The 24,259-nt window shown below is 40.3% G+C and overlaps 1 protein-coding gene across 2 annotated transcripts in view; it reads right to left on the bottom strand.

The window, feature by feature from the left end:
- lpcat1 (lysophosphatidylcholine acyltransferase 1) overlaps positions 1 to 24,259 on the bottom strand; it is a 97,257-nt gene that overhangs the window by 34,724 nt on the left and 38,274 nt on the right. For both annotated transcript variants that reach the window (XM_007903029.2, XM_042331728.1), the window contains 3 exons: positions 13,903 to 14,117; positions 2,810 to 2,922; positions 2,244 to 2,304 (listed from right to left, as the gene is read on the bottom strand). In XM_007903029.2, coding sequence (XP_007901220.2) covers positions 2,244 to 2,304; positions 2,810 to 2,922; positions 13,903 to 14,117 — 389 coding nt within the window. The remainder of the gene's footprint in view (positions 1 to 2,243; positions 2,305 to 2,809; positions 2,923 to 13,902; positions 14,118 to 24,259) is intronic.

The following is a 24,259-nucleotide window of genomic DNA, read 5'->3' as shown; positions in this document are numbered from 1 at the left end:
CACCGTTCATGACATGTAACGCAATTTACCCTACATAGCATAAATTTATGGATGCAAATCTCATTTGACTCATCACCAATAGAGAAGTGAGGCTACAATTTTTCTGTGGAATCCACCACAAAAATTCCCATCCGCTACAAACACCCACTTCTGCTTGAAAATCTGCAAAAATGAAGTTTCCCTGGCGCCCGGGCCACTGGGCGCTGCTGATGGCTAGTTACCCAATGCCCTCTGTGCTGCAACTGTGGCCGGAGCAGCTGCAGATGCGCATGCGTGGTGGGGCGTGAGCGGGAAATGAGTTTCCTGTCTCTCTCACCGGCTTGACTTTGTTGCCTCTAACGGTTTCTCCTCCAGCCACCGCACTGTCACGTCTGGGGTCCCCCAGGGCTCTGTCCTTGACCCTCTCCTCTTTAATATCTATATGCTCCCCCTTGGTGACATCATCCGCGGACATGGGGTCAACCTCCACATGTACGTGGATGACACCCAACTCTATCTTTCTGCCTCCACTCTCAACTCCAGCACCACTGCTGTCCTGACAGACTGTCTGTCGGACATCAAGTCCTGGATGAGGGCAAATTTACTACAGTTGAAGGTGAACAAGACTGAGGCCCTCCTGATTGGTTCGCGCCAGTGCCTCTGCACCTCAGGCTCTGGCAGCATCAACCTCCATGGTTGCACACTCCAACTCACCAAACCAGTCAGCAACCTCGGTGTCTTGTTCGACCCTCAACTGTCTTTTCTTCCCCACATCCAAGCCATGACCCGCTCTGCCTTCCTTCACCCCCGAAACATCGCTCGACTCTGCCACTACCTCACCCCTCAGGCCGCTGAAACTCTTGTTCATGCCTTCATCACCTCCAGGCTCGACTATGCAAATGCCCTGCTTGTCGGCCTTCCCAACTCCTCCCTCCACAGACTGCAGAAAATCCAGAACTCTGCAGCCCGTCTCCTGCACAAAACTCCATGACTCCATCTCCCTCACTCTCGCCTGACTCCATTGGCTCCCTACCCTTCAGAGGATCCAGTTCAAGATCCTGGTCCTCACCTAAAGCCCTTCATGGCCTCGTCCCACTCTACCTCTGCGACCTCCTAATCCCCTACCAACCCGCCCGCTCCCTCCGCTCAGCCAGCTCTGGCCTGCTCCATGTCCCCGACCCACCTGTCCCGCAATTGGAGGGAGAGCCTCCAGCCACTCTGCCCCCAACCTCTGGAACTTCATCCTCCAATCACTCCGCCTCGCCCCCTCCTTAGCCTCCTTCAAGTCCCACCTTAAAACCCTCCTCTTCGACCATGCCATCAGTCATCCCCCTTCCCCTCCCCTCCCTTCTCCCTCCCTGACCCCAGCTTGGGTCTGAAATGCTGTACACTGTCCAGGGCCTTGGGACGTGTGTAGCTCTCTATGTTTGTGAGTGTGTTTCTTCTATGAGTGTGTGTTTGTATGTCTCTCTCCATCTCTGAGTGTGTGTGTCTCTCTGTGTCTGTGTGAGGTGGTGGGTCCCGGGAGGCAGGAGGTGGTGACCCCTAGAGTTCCGCAAGTCAGTACACTGCCCTTCAGGTGTAGTGCAGGGTGGAATCAGACCATTCGGCCCTGTGCTTGTGTTCCCCCCTCCCCCACCCTACGAGTGGGCCACTCAGTTTTTGTCAAAGAAACCATCATGACTATTTGTAGGACATTGCTATGTGCAATTGGCTGTCGCATTTCACCCACACAAAAAAAAAAGTCAATTTACTTTACAGTATACTCAACAAAGCACTTTGAGATGTCTCGGAGACGTGATAAGGCGCTATATCAAATGCAAGGATTGTTATTAATTTTTTTTGCAACAATCTAATGTGTGTTATTTCTTCATGTTTAGTCTTTATCAATAAAGTGAAAAAATGTAGGTTAGTAGTAAAATATACCTCTCAATAGCAGGTTGCAATTTTCTGGAAAATTTGTCAAATTTCCCCGCAATATTTTGGCAAATATTTCCGCAATTTTCTATTGCCCCGCTCATCACCTATTCCTCTTTAAATAAAAAGCTCAGAAATTATGAAAGAAGTATTTCTAATGTTAATAAAGAAATCAATTTTTTCCCTTTAGCCATAATTGAAAGCACCAAGTATGAGCCCAATATCCCACACGCCACAATTACTGGAAGTGAAGTCAAGAGGATCACTAAATTAAAATGCAACATTTCACGGCTCCAAAGAATTCAATACCAAAGAATTTCTGTTTCAGAAAATAGATGTAACCTTACCAGGTTTAAAGGTGATCAGACAGGTTCTGTTTGTGCACGTTCCCTCTGGGAATATCATTACCTAAAATACAATTTATAGTACAAAAAAAGTTACATAGCAGTTCTCAATTGATAAATATATAAGCAGTAGAAATTATGTTCAGATTTTTTGGCATTAAACCTCGAATAAATATAAGCATGTATATAAATAAGTACCTGTCTAACTACCAGTAGCAATGCAACATAGGCGTATTTAAGACAATTCAAGTTAGGAAATTGACGTCTTAAAAACTGGTCTTTGACACTTATGAATGAAGATTTAGAGCATTGAGGAGCACCAATACATGGAAAGCTTCTCCCATCTAGCTTTCTGAAGACTACTCAAAGGACAAAGATTCTGAATTAAGGTTGTTAGATTCAAAACCAAAGACTGCTATAAATATGAAAATATTGAAATGAAAACTATCCACCTTAGAAATGTAATGTTATTTTTAGTGAATCACACACTTTAAAAGTGAAAACATGAAATACACCAATTCAGTAAGTTTTGCTTGTTTTGAAAAAAAATAAAATGTGAGGATAATCACCTGAGGCCATTTGCCATTAGAAAGAGCTCTCTGTCTTATTTCTTCAACTGTTTTTCGTCGAGAATCCTGGTCCAAACGAGACACGAGAACAGGTCGAATGTACTTGATTAATGCTGGTGGAAGAGGTGTCGAAAAATGAAATCAGTCAGGTAATTAAATGAACAAAAATGAGAACCTGGTTTAAGTCCCCAAAAGCTATGAACAGTAAAATACAATATTAAAAAGGGACATGTTTTTAAAAAATATTATTGTATACCACAATTAATAATATCACAATCATCATTACAGTCCTCGCGGAACTATCAAATCCTCATCCTGGAAGGATTTTTATTTCTACCAGCTCCTCGAGCTCACCTAAGCCTACTCTTCCAATCTTGCGTAATTGATAAGGATGAACCCTTTCATTTTGTTAACTTCCAAAATGTGGCTACCTTCAACCTTACGCCACAGGGTCACTTCAAATTAGAGATTTTAGTGAATTTTTTTAAATACTTAAAATAATTCAACATCTGTACTTCCAATAATCTGAAATCTAAACAGCTCTTCTAGTGTTTACAAAGATTCTACACAATACAAAGTACAAAGCCATAAATCAATGTTAACCCAGACATTCAAATGATAGTCAAATATTAATTTGACCAGTTTTCCTGGTTAAATGCACATTCCAGATATTTCCTAGTAATCGTTTTGTCATGTTGAACAAGCCTTAGTTCATTTGAGTTCTATTTTTCAGACAAAAGTAACATCAACTGCCAGGTTAATAAGTAAAAGAATCAAACTACATTTCAGCATTTATTTTGTTATTGAAATGTCAGCAGTCTTTGCAAAACCGGATCTGGATGACTGACTCAAATATGCATGCAGGATTGAACTACATTAAACTCCTGATCTATTGTGTCCAATGGAAAATAGCTCAGTGACGATATCTGGGTGACTATGTAGCCACAAGTTCTCTGGGGCCACTAGGGGGAGGTGTAGCTACGAGGACCTATATGAACACGCCCTGCATCTGTGCAGAGCGAGCAGCTGGGCAGTGTGACAAAATAGCCCCAGCCCCCACACCTGTCAGTTTATTAAAATTTGTTTTAAATTAAGCACCGTATACATATATGTATTGGCATGTGTGTATATTAAAAAAAATCTTCATTTTAACAACCTGAATCGCTCAGACTTAAACAATCAGGCAGAAACTCACAGAAGGCAAGGTCTACAATTTCTATTCTCAGAGATCTTGCAACAACAGTCAAAACAGCCTTCCATCCAGCGAGCTGAGGGCCAACCTTTGCCCTCGATGTAGGGCTGCTCATTGCAATGGTTCACCGAGAGGCCCGGTGATGTGTTCCCACGCTTAACTAACTCTTGCAAGAGTTAGTTGGATGGCCCCGGCATGTGGTGTAGCTGGATGAGTTGTCCAGGAAAATTTATTTCCATTATGTATTCAATATTTTACTTACTGGGATATATAGAATGCAACTTTATATGTTATAAGCGAGTGATGAAATAGAGGAGTCACCTATGGACATTTTGTATAAGAAGTGGCTGAGATATTGACAGCATGACGATGATAATAATAATCCTTGCATTTGATATAGTGCCTTATCACATCTTCTAGATGTCTCAAAGTGCTTCACAGAATATACTGTAACGTGAATTGACTGTATAATTTGTGGATGAAATGTGGCAGCCAATTGCGCACAGCATAAAAGCCATGTGATGATACAAGCCAGGATCTTATTACCAGGAGTTCACTGGAGATCCTAATAGTAGTGTTGATTTGACAAAGACAAGTCAATTTAATATCTATTCAATAAATTTCAATTATAAAAGTTAACTTCCAAAGAGTGATTATGGAAATTGTCTCATGCTGTGAAAATTCTACAATGAGGAGTAGGAATATTTAAGCATATTTATCAATTCACCAGGTAAGGTTTTCAAAATGTACAATAAATCAAGACTTCCTGTTTGGCTATTTCTCCCCATGACCTTAACTGCATTCATCAAAATGAATGTCACCACCTGACCTCAGCGGGTCAGGCAGCATCTATGGAGAAAGAAAAGTGAGTCAACGTTTCGGGTCCATGACCCTTCGTCAGAACTGTTCGTGGACCCGAAACGTTGACTTACTTTCCTTTCTCCATAGATGCTGTCTGACCTGCTGAGTTTTCCAAGCGATCTCTGTTTTTGTTAGGGATTAGCTAATTAGTTAATTATTTGCTGACCAGTTGAAACTGGTTGTGTCAGGTGAGAATTGCAAGAGCCTCACTTGAATAGAGACCTTAGCAGCGTGAGGAGGGAACTGAGTGAGGTGGAACAGAGTGTGAATTCTATTAAAGAATTTGGTGAGAGAGGGAATTTGGTGAGAGGGGGAATTTGGTGCAGATGAGAACACTTTTTTTCTCATATAACGTATATAACAATGAAATACTTTGTGCATTGAAGAAGTTGTGAGATGTGTGCTTTCCAGGCCCAGGTTTTGAATGGATTCATCTGCATTAACTAGAAACTGGTAGATTCATTCAAGGCGGAAGTGATCAGCCTAAGCAAGTGACTGGCCACGCACCAAAGTATTAGGGAGGGAGAAGTGTTTATGAATGATGTATTGGAGTAGACCTTGCTAGTAGGAGAGGAGTCCCCGTTACCTAGAGGAGGGGATTGGGTCTCTGTTAGGAAACGGGCCAGAAGAACAACAACAATGACATTTATAGAGTGCCTTTCACGTCGGGAGGACGTCCCAAAGCGCTGCACAGTCAGCTATCGGGACCCGAGCATGGGGGAGGGCTAGGGTAGGGCTGAGGGAAGGCAGAGAGGTGACCGAAGTTATGATCGAAAAAAAGGGTCTTGAGACTGGCCTTGAAGGAGGCAAAGGAGGAAGTGGGGCAAAGGGACTGTGGATGGAGTTCCAGAGTGTGGGGGCTGAGAGGCTGAAAGCCTGGCCACTGATGGTAGGGCGGGTCGGGTGGGAGACATGGAGTAGACTGGAACCCGCTGAACGGAGGGAGTGGGCAGGTTGGTAGGGAGTCAGCGGGTCAGAGAGGGCAAGGCCATGGATGGCCTTGAAAGTGAAGACGAGGATCTTGAATTCGATCCTCGAAGGAATGGGGAGCCAATGGAGTCGGGCGAGGGGTGGGCGTGATGGGATCATGGAACCTGGCGCGTAAGAGTATACGAGCTGCAGAGTTTTGGATCATCTGCAGCTTGTGAAGGGAAGAGTTGGGAAGCCCGATGAGGAGGGAGTTTCTGTAATCGAGCCTTGATGTGACGAAAGCATAGGTGAGGGTTTCGGCTTCCTGAGGGGTGGGGTAGTGGTGGAGTCTAGCAATGTTGTGGGGTCGTGGTTGGCAAATGAAGCAGGAGTGGACATCCCTGGTGCTCTCCATTTACTCTCCTCTGGAGAGAGATGATATGAAAACCCAAGTGATGGCTGAGACAGGCAAGGGAGTGCTGTGCACTGAGGCAGTCCAGCAGCCTGCCAGGGAAGGAGGGAAGAAGAGAAAGAGTAGCAGACAATTTGTGACATTAGGGGATTCAACTATTTGGTTCACAGATCGCATGCTGTGCAAAGTGGACCCAGAAAATAGAATGGTAAGTTGCCTACCAGGTGCATGGGTTGAGGATCTGATGCTTTGGGTTGACCAGATGCTACAGGGAGCAAGTGAGGAATCAACTGCAGTTTTTCATGTGGGAATAAATCACATAGATAGAAGTAGACCAGAGGCCCTTCATGCTAAATTTAGAGCGTTAGGAAGGAAGCTAAAGGGAAAGTGACTTCAAGTGTAGTATTTTCTGAAATACTATCCATACCCCGTGCAAGTGAGGAAAGACAGAGGGTAATTAGGCAGACCAATGGGTGGCTAAGGCATTGGTGTAGGGAGTCAGACTTTTGTTTCCTCAAACAATGGGGCAACTTTTGGAACAGGAGACACCTATACAGACTGGACGGGGTCCACCTAAACAAAAGGTGGGTGGAGGTGTTGGCAGCAGGATAGATAATTTAGTTAGCGAGTGTTTAAACTAGGCACAGGGGTGGTTGTGGTAGGTTTAAGAGAGCACCTGAACCCATTAGGGAAAACCTTAAGGCGTATCAATGTAATGGGTCTAACTTCAAAGGTTGGTGAGAAACAAACAAAAAATTCTTATAAAGTAAATGGGAAAGGCAAAAACAATGGAGCTGTACTTGCATTAACGCAACAAGTCTGACAAACAAGATGCGTGATCTGGAAGGTCGTGTTGGGGCCGATAGATTCGACATCATTATTATAACAGAGACATAGTGGAATGAATCCAATCAATGGGATTCGCATCTGGAAGGTTATAAACTGTTTAGGAGGGACTGTATCGGAAGAGGACATACACAGAATGGTGGAATGAGCTGACATGTGGCAGATGGATTTCAATGTGGATAAGTGTGAGGTGATACACTTAGGTAGGAAAAATGATAGTAGGCAATATAAGCTTGGTAGCTCAATCTTAAGGGGGGTGAACATACAGAGAGATCTGGGTGTTCAAGTAAGCGAATCATTAAAGGTAGCGGGCAGGTAGATAAGGCAGTAAAAAAGGCATTTGGTGTACTGAGCTTTATTAGTAGGGGCATAGAGGATAAGAGTAGGGAGGTTATGGTTAATCTATACAAAACACTGGTTAGGCTTCAGCTGGAGTACTGTGTCCAGTTCTGGGCACCTTACTTCAGGAAGGACATTAAGGCACTGGAAAGGGTACAGAGGAGATTCACGAGAATGATACCAGGAATGGGGAAGCTTAGCTATGAGGACAGGCTGGAGAAGTTAGGACTTTTCCCATTAGAGCAGAGAAGGTTACGTGGGGACCTGATAGAGGTCTTCAAGATCATGAATGGTTTCGACAGGCGAGATAGGGAAAAGCTGTTTCCGCTGGTAGGTGTGTCTGTGACCCGTGGTCACAGTCTTAAGATATCTACCAAAAGAAGCATAGGGGAGGTTATAATAATTTTTTTCACTCTGTTGTTCGAATTTGGAATGATCTGCCCGAAAGGGCAGTGAATTCCAATTCGATAACAGGTTTTAAGAGGGAACTGGACAGGTATCTGGGGAAGACGGGTTTGCAGGGTTATGGGGAGAAAGCTGGTGATTGGGGTTAGTGAAAGTGACTTGCTCTGTCAAAGAGCTGACACAGACTCGATGGGCCGAATGGCCTCCTTCTGTGCTGTAACATTCTATGAATCTATGAAAAGAGGAGGTGGTATGGCACTATATATAAGCTCCATTATTGAGACAAGTGAGAGAGGATGTAAAAAAAGGAAAGGGCAGACACAAGAGTCACTTTGGATAGAATTAAAAGATGGTAACAGAGTTAAGCTATTACTGGAGGTCTGTTATAGACCCCCAAGCCAGGGTGAAAGCCTTGATCTGGAACTGTGGGATGAGATAAGGGTTAAGTTTAGAGTTAGGGTTAAGTAAGGGACCAACCATAATGGTTGGAGATTTTAACCTACCCCAAATTAATTAGGATAATAATGTCTACTGGTAAGATAGGAAAAGGGTTTTTAGAGTTAAAGAAAGACTGTTTCATAACTCAGTTTGTAAAAGAGCCAACAAGGGGAGAAAAATCTTGAATTTGATAATGAGCAACAGGGACGACCAAATCTCCAACATAAAGGTGGAGAAGCATTAAGCAATAGCGATCACAATGCAATCACATTTGACATCACAAGAGTTAGTGAGGTTATAGAAACCCAAACAAAACTGCCAAATTTCAAGAGGACTAACTTTGTGCACTTGAAGTACAGTCGGAGTGGGGCTGGCAGGCTTAAATATGGCAATGGGAGTGGAGGACCTATGGAGTTCCTTCAAGGAGATGATTATGAAGACAACGGAACAATGTGTACCCATTGTGAAGCAAGGGTACCAAGCTTAAAGGCACTCCTGCCTGGTTGGACTGGGCTACAAAGCAAATCATAAAGAGGAGAAAAAAAAGCATTTAAGGCCATGAAGGAAAATAGCATGGAAGTAAGTTAGACTCAATACTGGGAGGCATGCCAGGACTGCAAAAAGACATCAGAATGGCAAAGAAAGCATTGTATTAAACATGGCAAGTGATGTGAAGGATAATAACTAAAAAAAGTTATTGTTACATTAGAGTAGAAGAAAAGCAAGCAATAGAATAGGGCCACTGAAGGTGGGTTCAGGAGACAATATGACAAATAATGCTGCACATGCTGCAATAGTGCTAAATACATTATTTTGCATCAGTCTTTACCAAGGAGGAGATGGGTAACCTATCTGATCTGGAAAGAGAACTCAAGGATGTCGCAGAGAAAAATTGCGATATTATTCATATCACTACCAGCATGGTTGCCAAACAGCTGCGTAAACTTAAGGTAAATAAATCTCAGGGGCCGGATAAATTGCACCTGAGGATCCTCAAGGGTCTCAGGGAGGAAGTTGCAGAAATGCAGGCACAAATCTTTCAAAAAAAACACTGAATACTGGAGAGGGGGACTGGAGAAAGGCAACAAAAAGGGAATTACAGACCAGTAAGTTTGACGTTCATTGTGGGTAAAATTATGGAGCATCTTGACGAAATAAAATCATAAATGATAGCCAGTATGGATTCATGAAGGGAAGGTATTGACAATGTAATTTACTGGTTTTCTTTGATGGTGTGACAAGAGAGCTTAATAAGAGTAAGGCTGTGGATGTTTGTAACTGGATTTCAGTAAGGCCTTTGATTCAGTACCAGCCTCTCAAGAGGAACTGTAAGTATTTTTAAAAAAGCAGGAATCAGTGGAGGTATATTACAATGGATATGCAATTGACCGGAAGAACTCAGAGGGTTGTGGTACAGGGAATGTCATCAGACTGGAAAAATGTTACCAGTATAGTTCCACAAGGGTCTGTTTTGGGACCTCTTTTGTTTAATATTTTTATAAATGATCTGTAACTAGGAGTCGCCACCACAGTGGCTAAGTTTGCAGATGACACCAAGCTAATGAAGGATTGGACTATGAGGAGTGACTAAGTAAAAGTGGTCATGTTCACGCTGGAAAAGAGAAGATTGAGAGGCGACATGATTGCTGTCTTTAAGATTCTAAAGGGGCAAAACAATATAGATCATAACAGGCTGTTTCAACTTGTCCAGAATAGGAGAACCAGAGCCCTGCAATTGAAGGGGGTAAATTCTGAACAAATCTACACAAACACTATTTCAGTGAGCGAATAGTGAACCTGTGGAACAGGCTCCCTGGGGAGATGGTTGAAGCAGGAAGTGTTAACTCTTTCAAACACAGATTGGAATGTTTTCTTTTAGGAAATAACATTATGGGATTTAGTGCTTAGGTAGTTTGGGACATATGTAGTTGCGACTGCCAGGTAGGCAGAAGGCAAACTAGATGGACCTTAGTCTTTTTTTCGTCAAGCATTTCTTATGTTCTAAGTGCGCATGCGTCGATGGGGCAGAACGTCATTTTCTGCTGTTGTTAAGTGCAGGAGTGGTGTTACCAGTCAAGATGATTTGCTTATAAAATACAACTGGTTCAAAGAAATTAAATGTTTTTGATAGGAAACTGGACTTGGGTGCATGTACAACTTAAATGATTATACAATTTATAAAGATAAGACTTATATGAGTTCAAACTCAAAAGCATTCCTTCTGCATCAATATGCCCATGGACCTCTTAAGAGATCAATTTTATTGTCAGTTGATGCTATAAAATCTACTTAAATCGGTATTAATTCATATTAGTTATTCATATAACTTTGATCCCTCATTGAGAATTGGATCTAGACACACACATTACAATGTGTTAAAACTCCTCATTTTCAGAGTGCTTAATTCTCCTCTCCACAAAAAGACAAACAAATAAATAATGATTATTAACTTGAAGCACAATTCCATGTATGATATAATCATCCTTGCATTTGATATAGCACCTTATTATGTCGTTGAGACATCTCAAAGCACATCACAGGATAAACTGTAAAGTGGATTGCCTGTGTATTTTGTGAGCGAATTGCGGCAACCAGTTGCATACAGCAATGTTACACAAAACACCATGGATTGAGTGACCAATATTATTTAGTGGATTGTTGTCAGGATACCAGGAGAGACTCCCTTCTCTTTTCAAATAGTACCATGGGATCTTTAACATGCACCTGATCAGGCAGATGGGACCTCGGTCATCCAAAGAACCGATGTAACTTTGTTATTCAGTTGCGCATGGGGTGGTGGGGTAGAATGTGATCATTTAATCCTGTACTCAATTAATAAGGCTAGATGGCTAAAAATAGGCCAATTGTTTAATTAGATTTTGTGAAGCTACATGTACTTATCAACCCTTTCATATGGTTTTATTAATGGAAAAATCCATGTAGCTTCACAAAATCTAATTAGAGAGATTGAGAAAGAGCTTGGCAGAGGTTAAGAGTGTGGCAAAGCAAAAGAGCAAGTGAGTGGCAGAGTGTGAGACAATGAGTGAAAATTATGGACATTAACCTAGGTCTACTGCTTTGTGCTTAACATAGAGGCAAAAAATATACTACAACAATTTTCTAATGTAGAGGAGAATATTTCTAATGTCAGGAAACTTACAAATTCAACAGATTTGTTTTTTGATTGGAGCACAAAAATGGTTTCCACCTTTTAGAATTTAGAAGTTTAATTCCAATATTGAATTAATTAACAAATGAACTGCTTTATTGTAGTTGATTTCTAATGATTCAGAAGATAGGTGCCAAAAGCTGTAGAGTTGCAGCATATGGACTACAATTAACCAGAGAGCAGTGAAAGGTGGAATACTTCCTTGCAAATTCCAGGTGACAAGAGTTCAAAATTAAAGTGCCACAACTGGTGATTGCTTCCATCAGATTTGGAATATAAATGAGCTGAAGTTAAGGCTATGGACTCATTGAGCTTTTCCTTTGGTGAGGTGATATCATGAATTTACTGTAGATACATTAAATGCTCTGAGAACTACAAGTATAACATATTTTATTACTAGGGGGGGCGGGGAATCTACTTGAAATATTTTTTTTTTTTGGGGGGGGGGGGGGTCAACCAGATGACAGAGACATGCTGCTTCTTTGAAAGAGCAATCCAATCCACCCCATTTGCCTGCCTTTTCCCCAATCCTTGTAAATTATTCCTTTTTAGATATCTGTCTAGTTCCCTCTTGAACGATAATAAGGAACTGCGGTATGAAGCTGCTGTTCCCATTACATACAATATTGGTCAGACCGCATTTGAAGTACTGTATTCAGTTTTGAGCACCCAATTTTAGGAAGGAAATGCTAGCTTTGCACGGTGTCCAGTGATAATTCACTAGGTAAATACTTTGCCTGAAGGGCTTTAGTTATGGTGAGAGGCTGTAATAGACTGGGGTTATATTCTCTGGGGAAAAATAAAGGGGTGATTTATTTGAGGCATTTAAAATAGTGAAAGGAATTGACAGGTTAAATGGTGGATGACTCTTTCCTCTGGTAGAGCGATCCATTACAAGGGGTGCACAGTCTTAAAACCAGAAGTAAACAGAATTCAAAGCGGGAATTTCTTCACTCAGTGAGTTGTATAAAGATGTCCTTCTGTAGAGGCGGAATCAATAAGGATATTTCAAAGCAAGATAATACAGATTATTGGGTAGTACTTATTAAAGGGCATGAAAAAATGGCAGCATTGTAATTAAAAGATCTGCCAAGATCTAATAAATTGGTGAAACAGCTGAATGGCATCCTCGTGTTCTCTATGTTCCTAAATTAGAGAGTAAAGATCATATCATGGTCTTCACCACACAACACTGCATATATAATAAATAATCCTTGTATTAAGAATGTATGGAATGCATTTAAATGAGAGGAACTTCATAAAGGGTGCTATATAAATGCAAGTAATGCTATATAAATTTAAAAATATTATCAATAGTAATTTTAGATACAGGTAATTTGTAATATAATCTTTGCAATGTTCACAAGCAGCTTCACTAACAGAGGCACACAATACCTAATTCAAAAACCTTTCCAAACTCACAATTTCAAAGCACTATATTTATACTACCAATGAGTCATACAGATAGAAAATGGCTCTGTGACTAATTGTTAATTTCTTTTTGGAGGATCAACAGTTAGCTTCCAATTCAGAATGGAATATGACTAGGCACAGTTTCTTCACCTTAATAAAATTATGCAAACATGATTGCTGAACAAAAAATTGTATCTAACTCACAGAAGTATAAATAGAATTGATAAATGGGAATGATTGGGAAGTCATCTGACTGAACATTTTGCAATCTAAGATCTGAACTCCAAGATAAGATTACTGGCTTTAATCACTCTTGCGCACAATAGAATATAAAAACTTAATATGTTCAATTCTCCAGAAATGAATAAAACAGTATAACTTTCAGTAATACTGATGCTGCATACCAACACAAACAGCAGAACCACCATACATTACTAAGCATATTTATTCCATAGTGCAAATTGTAAATTTTCATAAAGTGATTTCAGCTAGTTCCCAGAACACTTTCATACCAATATTTATACTAAAGTAATACTGGGTACAAATGTCAATGATAGCTAAATTGCTCAGGATTCCTTCCTTACTCATCAACATTAGAGATCTGTCATGTCAACTGTGTGAATTATGAATAAGTGTGGCTTTATTAGTGGTGTGTTTTCTGAGGTTTGTACAATATTCAGTGACTTTGTAAAGTAAACAGTAGTGCTTTGGGCATATTACTATTAGTTTTCTTATTATTCTATAACAATTAGTCTATAATAAGAATAGTAGAGAAATGAAATGGGGGCAAGTGAGATTAAATTATGAGACTTGGGTTTATGAATCAATAAATAACAATGGCAAATATAGAGCAGCTGCACTTCAGAAACGACAACTTATTTTCTAATTACTCTTCAGAATCCAAGATCTCGGGCATCAAATTATCTGCAAAGGATGAAGCAGCAAATTTCTACACTATTACCTTCATGATGCAAGTTAAATGGTATTTGCATGCAGCCTTAGTATATTGTTTTAACTTTCCATTACCACGGATGTTGACCAGCTTCTACACAATCTGTCAACAACCACAATGCAGTGATAATAGCAAATTCAGGAAAGAGTTTACTTACTTCCCCATACAGGAATGTCTTTGCTTTCTGTCTTCATTACAATGGAGGCCATGGTCATGGTGACAGGGATAGCATCAAAATATGAAGAATGTGGTGCAAGTGTCATTATAGGTGCCTCAGTTGGCAAAGCCCGACGTCCCTTTACACTCATCCAGTGAAAACCACCAGCAAACCACATAGCTCTCATTATCACTTTCAGCAGAAAATCCAAAGTTCTGCAAAACAAAGACAAGTCAAATAATACAATTTACATTTAAAATGGATACTGCATTTATAGCGCAATACACAAGATTCAGCATGTTTTTTTTTAATCCACTGAAGCTATGTTTTCCCACTATTTAAACCTTCTTCAATCATAGTTTCAAGCTTCCTTCTTAGGCTTGAATGAAAGCAGAACTTGATGACTGCAAAGCATAGTGTCCCATGCAATAAAAAGGTGGGATCTTTTACCTCGAGTTGATTAAACTAATGCAATAAAACGCACATAAGTCGTATCAGTCTGGACCATATCATTTTAATATGACTTACGTGAAGTCCGAGTTGCAAGCAAACTGTAGTAGAAAATCAGATTTAACCAAAAATGTACACTGTGCATGCGCAATTTAATGCAGCTGGCAATGTGGTAATTCATCACTGGAACTGATAAGTGCCAGGCTAAGACTATTTCCCATGATTCCACAAGTCTTCACCCGTCAACACATGCACACTTACTGGCAAACGTTGGAATCACACTGAATCACGGGAAACAAAGTTCTTCTGCACATACGTCGACAGATGAAGACAACGTTTCCAATGATTCAATGCATCCGGCCGGTAAGTGTGCATGGTTCAATGGGTAAGCGCGTCATTTCCCACGATTCAAGGCCTTCGGTAAGCGCGTGAATAATGGAGTGTAGGGGATCGGAGTTACGAGTTAGGAGGTGAGTAATATAAGTAATATAAAGAAATCCAAGTGGTTTTGATAGGAAACTGAATGATTCAGTGAACGTACAACTTAGCCATTTATACAATTTATAAAGAAAAGACTCATGAGAGCTTTACTGTATAAAACGAGTTAGCTGAAAATACTTTACCAGTAAAATTATGGCACTATTTCTACTTATTGAGCTAAAATGAAACACTTTTTCCCCCCCTCCAATTTTCTCCTCTTGAAGATATTCAAAGTAGTTTTTTTCCTTCTGTTGAGATACCATCGACAATAGCAACCCTCCACAACCTCGTCCAAGTGGCCTTTCATTATTTTCATAGCAAATATTGGCAATGAGTTTGATAAAGGGAGAAATATACTCGGCCCACACACATGCACCTTTTAGGTGGAATCTCAGGACAGCAATTTTCAGCAGGTGGGTTTCTCCATCACTGACATGCCAACCATTTCCAGTTGAGATGCCAGGATTCAAACTGACAAACCCTGTGTTCTGTATGGCCTTACACAACGGTACCTTTGCCAATTACGCAATCAGAGGAGCCATGAGTCAAAGACACGGTGTGGCTTTGAAAAGCTTCAAACGCAAGACATGTGGAAGCTTCCCTACAAGGTCATACTTTTGAAGCTCCACAAATACAGTGCCTTAAAAGATCTTAAATCTTGCATAAAGTCACAATTTTTGACTGTCCAGATTTATAACCTCTTTAGAAGCTAGCAGTTAATAATCAATATTGCCTGTCATTGGACCTTATTTTGATCAACTCAAATGCAAACAAGAAATCCATAAAAATCCATTTCATCTGATTTTGTGCACAGAATTTTATATTTCACTATTAAAATATAAAGAAGGATTAAAGTGGAAGTTGCATTTCATATTTATAGCCAGTCTTTTTGGCGAACTACCATAAAAAATAAACACAGTATAAACTGAGTATTCAAAAGCACAAAGTAAAATAAAATACTTCAGAACAATACTGTGGATATATTTTAACAGGTTCCAGATTAAGGAAAATACTAATAATCCTTGCATTTGATATAACACCTTATGTCTTTGAGATGTCTCAAAGTGCTTCACAGAATAAACTGTAAAGTGAATTGACTGTATATTTTTCCCCGGTACCTTCTCCAGTATCTTACCCTATAGGCTGCATTCTTGCCATATACAGTCAATTCACTTCTGTGAAGCGCTTTGAGATATCTAAAAGATGTTGCAAGGCACTATCAAATGCAAGGATTATTATTATGATTATAGAACTTCATCTTACAGGGTTAACAGGAGCTGAGAGTGACTGGTTTGCCCCTCCAAGGCCTGCTGATGAGCCAGTCTGGTTAATCTGGGATTAGCAGTGACTGCAGACCTGCCTGGCTCAGGAACTGAATGTCAAAAGACTGTCAAGAGGGTCACCTTGGAGTTACCCAAGGCACACCTTAACTTGCCCTCCCTACCACCAAAACAAAGAGGATATAAAACAAAAATAGATGCGTTGCATGTCGGTTATCAACAGCAACAACAAAATTACATTTATAGAGCATCTTTCACGTCGGGAGGACGTCCCAAGCCACTGGACAATCAAGGGTCAGGATCTGAGCATGGGGGAGGATGAGGGAAGGCAGAAAGGTGGGAGAACGACTGAAGGCATGTTCAAAGAGGAGGGTCTTGACACCGACCTTGAAGGAGGCAAGGGAGGAAGTGAGGTGAAGGGACTGTGGGATGGAGTTCCAGAGTGTGGGGGCAGAGAGGCTGAAGGCTCGGTAGGGCAGGCCGGGACATCAACTTACTAATATAAAGACTATCCATATAAAAAAATGTTGTTGCTGTTGATCACCTTCAATGAGGGCTTTAAGTTTTATCTCAAATCCCTTCCATGAAATGTGAGTAGTTAAATAAAAACTGCTATAGATATATCTCTTAATGATGACAAGGTTTACTTGATAATTTTGACAGAAATTACTAGCTGATATTCAGCTTCATTGAAATATTACTCAGTATTCTCATTACAACAATCTTATTATGGTCAAAACACAAAATACTGCAGATGCTGGAAATCTGAAAACAAAAACAGAGGTTTAAAGGGGTGTTAATGATGCAAAACAAAGGTGGGATTGCAACAATGCAGAGGAATAGAGGTGTTAATACTGCAGAACAAAGGGCGGGGGAAGAATCTGCAACAAAACAGGCAGATCAGGGAGAGAAAAGGTGTGTCTGGGACCCAGATGATGTGGTGATGGTCACAGAAGAGGAAGAGGGGAAAGTTGAGTTGGTCTGAAATTGTTGAAATCAATATTGAGGCCAGAGGGCTGTAAGGTCTCCAGCAGATAAATAAGGTGCTGTTCCTCGAGCTTGTGCTGTGGCTCATTGGAACAGCGTAGGAGACAGTTGTTTTGCATCATTAATACCCCTTTAACCCATCATCCCCTGGACTCTACCCCATTTTCTCCTTTTGTCTTCCTTGCTCTGCCTTCCCCCCTCTCTGTTAGCCCTTAAAAGCCTCTCCCTCCCAACATGCCCCAGTTATGACGAAGGATCATGGACCTGAAATGTTGACTCACTTTCCTTTCTCTGTGGATTCCCAGCGACTTCTGTTTTTGTTTTCAATCTTATTATGGTGATGTTTGATTTCTCAATATTTCATAGTTTCTAAGACATCAAGTGCTACTTTGGTGTGAATGAGTTATTTTAGTTATAAGTGAAATTATACCAATTGCTTTTTTAAAAAATATATTCAAGTAAGTACTTGCGCTTCCTGTATGAAATCACAAAGTGAAATGATCATTATTATAAATTAAAATTGTGTGCCAAAGGTTGTCAGTCGCTGTTGCAACAAATGTGCAGTGTAATTACATTATCAAACCTTCACGGAATAAATCCATTCATTTTCATTTATTTAAATACAGAAATAATGATCCCTCTCTTCCCTGGACGCAGTTCATAATACTAATTAAATACTTCAAAGAAATTGGTGTTTAACACCAAATTGTAGTTCTTGGAGAAGTAGGTGGTTACTGTAGATATTGTATAGTTAAATATGCCCACGCAAAACTAGTTCAAAATGTACATGTTTAATTTTTCATGGTTGGTTTTGTAGAAAATGTATTTCTTAATACCAATTGGTAATTATTTTTAATAGAAATTAGCTTCATTTATAATATCCAACATGCATCCCACTGAACTTCCTCTTTGTAACTCTGCTTTGATGAACTGTGGTTGATGCTGAAGAGACAAAATAATCTACTTTTCCATCATTACAAGTTCTGATGGAGTGAAAAGCAAAATCTAAAGTGACCAAACACTTGAAGTAAGGTGAACTGTCTTCACTTTCACATCTTCTATAACTGAAACTTTGTTTTAAAAAGGGTTTTATTGGTTCTGTGGCTATTCTTTGTCAAGTGAAATACATTTTTTTAAAAATTAACATTTTTACATAAACTGCACAAATGTCAGCAAATATCTATGTGCAACAGTTGATGTGTCCAATTGAAAACATTTTTAAAAAATCTGTTTTAAACAAATAGAATTGAAATAGTACGTCACTCAAAACCACTTTGTAGTAGGAAGGAGAAGGCAGAAAACATTAAGACATGAACATTTTTTCTCCCTCTTATTCATTAAATTGACCTACACATAAACAGGGTGGTCTCAAAGACAACAATTTACACTTATGTAGCACAGCACCTATCATGAGAGAACGTTGCAAAGTTCTTACATAGACCGAGCAGGTAGAAAGCTGGGGGAGTGGGGGGGAAAAGCGAGGGTGCTGTGAGAAATGGGTAAAAGTGCAGTGGTAGAGGGATTTTAGGAGAGACAAAAGGGCTGAAATGGAGCACAGTAGAGCATGAAGCTGGTCAGAGCTGGAGGAGTAGAGGGAGTAGGTTTCTGGGAAGTTTCAGAGATAAGGTGGTGCAAGACTGGGAAGACATTTGCTCATGGAGCCAAGTGCAGAAGAGGATATAGGCTGCAGAGTTCTGTATGGTCTGAAGTTTATGGAGGCTCCAGCTGAGGAGGTCAGGAATCAGGGCATTCGAAAAGTTGTCTGGCCCTGACAAAGGTGTGAATGAGGGTTTTGGCTTTGTTGATGGTAAAGTCCTGTTGCAGAGATTAAACAAATCTTCACTATGATGGAGAAAGTGAATATAATCAAAAACTATAAATGTAGCTTTATATTCCTAAAATTCAGCACCCGAACTGGGGTCACTGTTGCAAGATTTATCTCTGCAACAGTTGCCATTGGTATAACACATGTCAATTAGCTAATAACAACCTTTTTATTATAATAGATGTGGAATAGTTCAATTCAACAAATGCAATTGTTCCATTGATAGAAGTGTAGATATACCACAAATCCAGCAATGTGTCATCTTATCTCCAGTAGCAAATGAATCTGATTTCCACAGTTATGGGTTTATAAATTAGATTATCTCATAGATTGGTAGAAGCATTTATTATCTGACTATCTCTAACATTGGCAGGTCAATGTAGTTGAAATGTATTTTCTTGACAGGAAAGAGGCATTTAATGCTCATGATACCCTGATAATTTGCACTGGAACTTTGCAACCTACCAAGCTTTTCACGAATATTTGACCTTCAGGGGGCATGTTAATTCCCAATTAATCAGTGGCAATCAGACACTTTATCTGCATTACACTACACCTGGAGGAGCTGGTTATAGAAGCAGTTTGATTTGTTGTGCTAATGCATAGATGCACTTGCTATGCACACCCTATGGTCCAATGAAAGAGTTTAGATAGTTTTAGATGATCCATTGGATGGTGCAAACATTTCAAGAACTGTTTATAAAAATTAAAAATATTTCAGGAACTGTTTTTAAAAATTAGTTCATCATGTGATATGCTCTTAAATATTAAATAACAACAGCTAATTACATTTGTATAGCGCCTTTCATGTTGGTAGGACTTCCCAAGGCACTGGACAGTGAGGGATTTGGCCCCGAGCTGCGGGTTAGGATCGAGAGGTGGTATTGAAAATTAGCTGCAAAGCACAATAAAGAGATGAAAAAATTAAGTTCCGTGCTCCACATCACATTAAAGTTGCTTTGAGCATTATCAAGACAGTACTCTTTTGGATAAATACTTTTGAAAACTCGAGTCTGTGTATATATACCCTTGTTAAGTTTTGTTGGATAGAAATTATACAATTGTAGTGTCTTAGTAATTTTATTTAGTATTAGTATTTAGTTTTAGTATTTTTTAATTTATGGTAAAAGTTTTTTAACTTTTTATTATTATACTCTGTTTAAATCAAAGTCGTTTAAGGAATTTTTTTGTATCTTTCATGTAAAAACATTTTTTTCCCTGTACTGTGTTTCAAGTCAGGATGTTTTGACAAGTGATTGTTATGACGGGAAAGAATGTTGACACCTTCTGGAACCAATAACCAAACAAATGTATGGTTTTGTTTGAAATGACCTGCGTTGTGCTTAGAAAGAGATGTGTTTATCTGATGTGGCCACATGCAGATTAAGCAACGTTTTGAATGTATGGTTTTTGATTGGATGAAAGAGAAAAGGAGGGTGATATTTTGTGTCACGATTGGAAGTAATTCATTGGAGGGGGGGGGGTTAAGGACATGATCAAAGGATAACATGGCATAAGTGTTGGGTTCCAACCAGTGGAAATTTAAACCGTGTCAAGAGGGAAAAACTGCTTCCCAGATTTGTAATTTTACCTTTCTATAACATGTATCATTGCTATATGGAATATTTGCAACAAAATGCCGGTCTCTGTGAGCTTGATTATCTTGGTGTTCAAAATCTGAAAATTTATAGTTTTGCTCCATTGAAACATCCAGGAATTTATTTAAAGTAAGTACAATATAAGATTGTCACACTTGCGGTCAACAGTAACAAATTATAGGAGTTAAAAAGCCACAATTCAACCTGGGGCTTCAGGTGACACACGGAATAATCATGAAGCTCAAACAATTTGCGAATAACATTTTGACTGAATTAGACCCTTCACACAAATATGTTATTTGATAATATGCTATGTATTTAAATTTTTTCATTTTGACATTATGTTCTAGACCAACTGACCTGCTAATTGCAAATTTAATCCATTTGGTTGCCAATGCTGTCTTTTGTTATTTTGCAGCAGCAGTTTATCAGTAATTAGATCTTGCTCAGTTCATCTTTTGAAAATATTGTAACCGTACAGGTGCATAAATGGTGCGTATTACTGAAAACTCAGCATTTTTTACTTGTATGATTACAATAACAGAATTCACAAGGCTTTTCAACATGATACCCTGTAGCACTGCAACATGACATGACTGATTTTTATGACAAATAAAGCCCTCCGAGACAATACTCTGGGTAAAGGGCACTTTTAACGTTTACACGTTTGTATCAACATTTTAAAATTTATTCACGCTGGGTAATAAATGGATCAAAAAATATTCACTGAAAATTATACAAAAAATAATTACCACAGCAAATGAGAAAATCTGAAGACCAAGTTATGTTGAAGGTATAATTTAGACAAAATTTTCAATGGATGTTAAAAAATGCTGCTGCTGCTGAGTAAAATGAATTTTCTACTGTGTTTTATCCATGTAGAAGAAACTATAGACAATAATCATTCAAAATAATTCTTAACACAGCAGCAAGAGTGTCATTTTCTCACTCAAGAACGCTGCTCAGCAATGTAAAAAAAACGTGTTCTCTGGTTTCATGGCCAGAGCTCCTCTATCTTCAAACGTTCTTACATAGTTAGTTTAATTTTAAAATTGAAGGTGAGGGCAAGGATTTTTAAATTGACCTGCAGGGGTATAGGGAGGGAGTTAATGAGCTTGGCGAGGATAGGAGTGAAGTGTACGTGGAGTCGAGTGAGGGAGAGGATAGGGACTACAGGCTTTGTTTGGTCTGGAGCCAGTGGAGGATAGAGTTGGGGAGGCCGACAAGAAGGACTTTGGAAAAGTTAAATAAGGAACTGACAAAAGCGTGGATTAAGCTTTCAGCTGCATTTGGGATGATGTAATGGAGGATGCAAGCAAGTGATGGAAGAATGCCTTGGTTAGACCCTGAATGAAAGATTCCAACAACAGATCCTAAGTTTAAAATGTCTCTTTTTTTAAAAAAAAAACCCCCACCATACATTACAGGATTGCAATCAACCGTGCAATGTTGGAACAGGCCGATGATTAACACGCTCCACTCTTGTGCTCATTCCAAAAAAGAACTGTGACAAACCAGACAAACCACACTTGACCTGACGAGCAAATCACTCCAATATTTTTTTAAGGCTTATGGGTGTCTGACATATGCAGAAATCCTTCACCGGGTCTCAGAGTATCCAAACCAGATTGAGTTCAATACATGCATGGAAATTTCCATGCGTCTGGAATGAAATGCGCGTTCTCCCTAGAGGAATCCACCTTGCCCAATTCCAGGGACTTTTAGGTTGGCAAGAGCCAAAGCTGTATAGTGAGATACAGTTGAAGTTTAACCAACTAAAGCTGTCATCGACAGTCTGGCAAGCTTCCCACTGCTCGTCCACCTTAGGCGTTTGGGCTTTGGCTTGGTATTAACAGGAGTCAGTTTGTCCTCCAACCTGACTCGGTGGCAGGACTCTCACCTCTGAGTCAGAATCACTTTGGGACTTGAACTCGCATAGTCGAAGTTGATACTCCAATGGAGTGACAATTGTATTGTCTTGAGTTTCTCCTGGTGTCCTAGCCAATAACCCACCAAATAAAATTGGTCATTCGTTTCATGACTGTTTGTGGGACATTGGCTGCGCATTCGCCTGTAAAAGTAAATCTTGTGAAGCACTTTAGGACATCCTCGAAAACGTGAAAGGCACCATACCAAATGCAAGGATTAATATTAATAGTATTCTTCTAAGTTTAAGATTATAACATAGTACACATAATATTAATAGTAACCCTTGCATTTGATATAGCACCTTATCAAGTCTTTGAGACGTCTCAAAGCACTTCACAGAATATGCTGCTAAGTGAATTGACTGTATATTGTAATTGACTGTATATTGTATGGGCGAAACACAACAGCCAATAGTGCATAGCAGTTTACCACAAACAGTCATGGATTGAAGTGACCAATTTATTATTATTTATTTATTTTTGGAAGGGATTATTACCCCCAGAAAAGGGATCCGCCAATTGACTAACAACCGTGTTCCTACTTACTGCTACAACAACAACATGGCCAGACGGCGTCTCAGAGCGCTTCACAATAATGGCTGAAGGCACGGCTGCTGATGGTGGAGCGGAGGATTCGAGGGACAAGGAGGAGGTCAGACCCGTTGGAACGAAGGCAACTGCCACTGTTGTGAGGAGAGAGGTCAGAGAGGTCGGGGGGTGCAGAGGAGTGGAGGGATTTGAAGACAAGAGTGAGGATCTTGAAGTCGATCCTCTCTGGGATAGGCAGCCAGTGCAGTCTGGCAAGGACTGAGGTAATCAGGGAGCGGAGTTTGGTGCGGGTAAGAATGCGGGCGACAGAGTTCTGGATGACCTGGATTTTATGAATGGTAGTGGAGGGGAGACGGGCGAGGAGGGCATTTGAATAGTCCAGGCGAGAGGTGACAAAAGGCATGGACCAGGGTTTCAGCGGCTTCTGGAGTGAGGCATTAGCGGAGACGGGCAATGCGTTGGAGGTGGAAGAAAGCGGTGCTGGTGAGGGACAGGATGTGGGGGAGGAAGGATAATTGGGGGTCGAACCTGATGCCTAGGTTGCGTATGAGTTTGGAGAGTTTTAGGGGGAGGTCAGGTAGGTGGAGGAGGTGAGAATCGTGCAATTTAAGATGTTGACGAGAGCCAAAGAGTATGGCTTCCGTCTTGTCAACATTTAGCTGAAGGAAATTCGCGCTCATCCAGCTCCTGAGGTCTGGCAGGCAGGCTAACAGAACATCAGGGGACTGGGGGTTACAAAGTGAGGTAGAAAAATAGAGTTGAGTGTCGTCCGCATACATGTGGAAGTGTACCCATGTCTGCGGATGACATCCCCAAGAGGGAATATATAGATTAGGAAGAGGAGAGGGCCAAGGATGGATCCTTGGGGTACCCCGCAGGTAACCGGGTGAGAGCGGGAGAAAAAGCCATTTGTAGACGGTTCGTGAGGTAAGTGAACTGCGAGGTGAACAGAGGCATGTGAACATTGCGCATAGCTCCCAATGTGATACAGTGAAACTCTGATAAGGGAAATAGTTAAAATAACTAGAGTATCATTGCTGTTACCTTACTGTAGATTGGCCACTCTGTAGCAGTGCTTTATTTAGTAATTAGCCTAGTAACTGATACATAAACATTCAGTGAAGACACCAATTTGAACACCCAATTCAACATCCCAAGATATTTACCTGAATACAAGGGGGAAAATCTGTGTTGTAGCACTGAAGAGTTCATCCAGCCAGTGGAGCACAAAATGGAACCCCTTCTCACACTTTACATATT

The sequence above is a fragment of the Callorhinchus milii genome, unplaced genomic scaffold, assembly GCF_018977255.1.
Source record: "Callorhinchus milii isolate IMCB2004 unplaced genomic scaffold, IMCB_Cmil_1.0 Scaffold2, whole genome shotgun sequence".
Classification (NCBI taxonomy): Eukaryota; Metazoa; Chordata; class Chondrichthyes; order Chimaeriformes; family Callorhinchidae; genus Callorhinchus; species Callorhinchus milii.
Note: the sequence above shows the minus strand (reverse complement) of the source record. Positions and strands in the feature narration are given on the sequence as shown.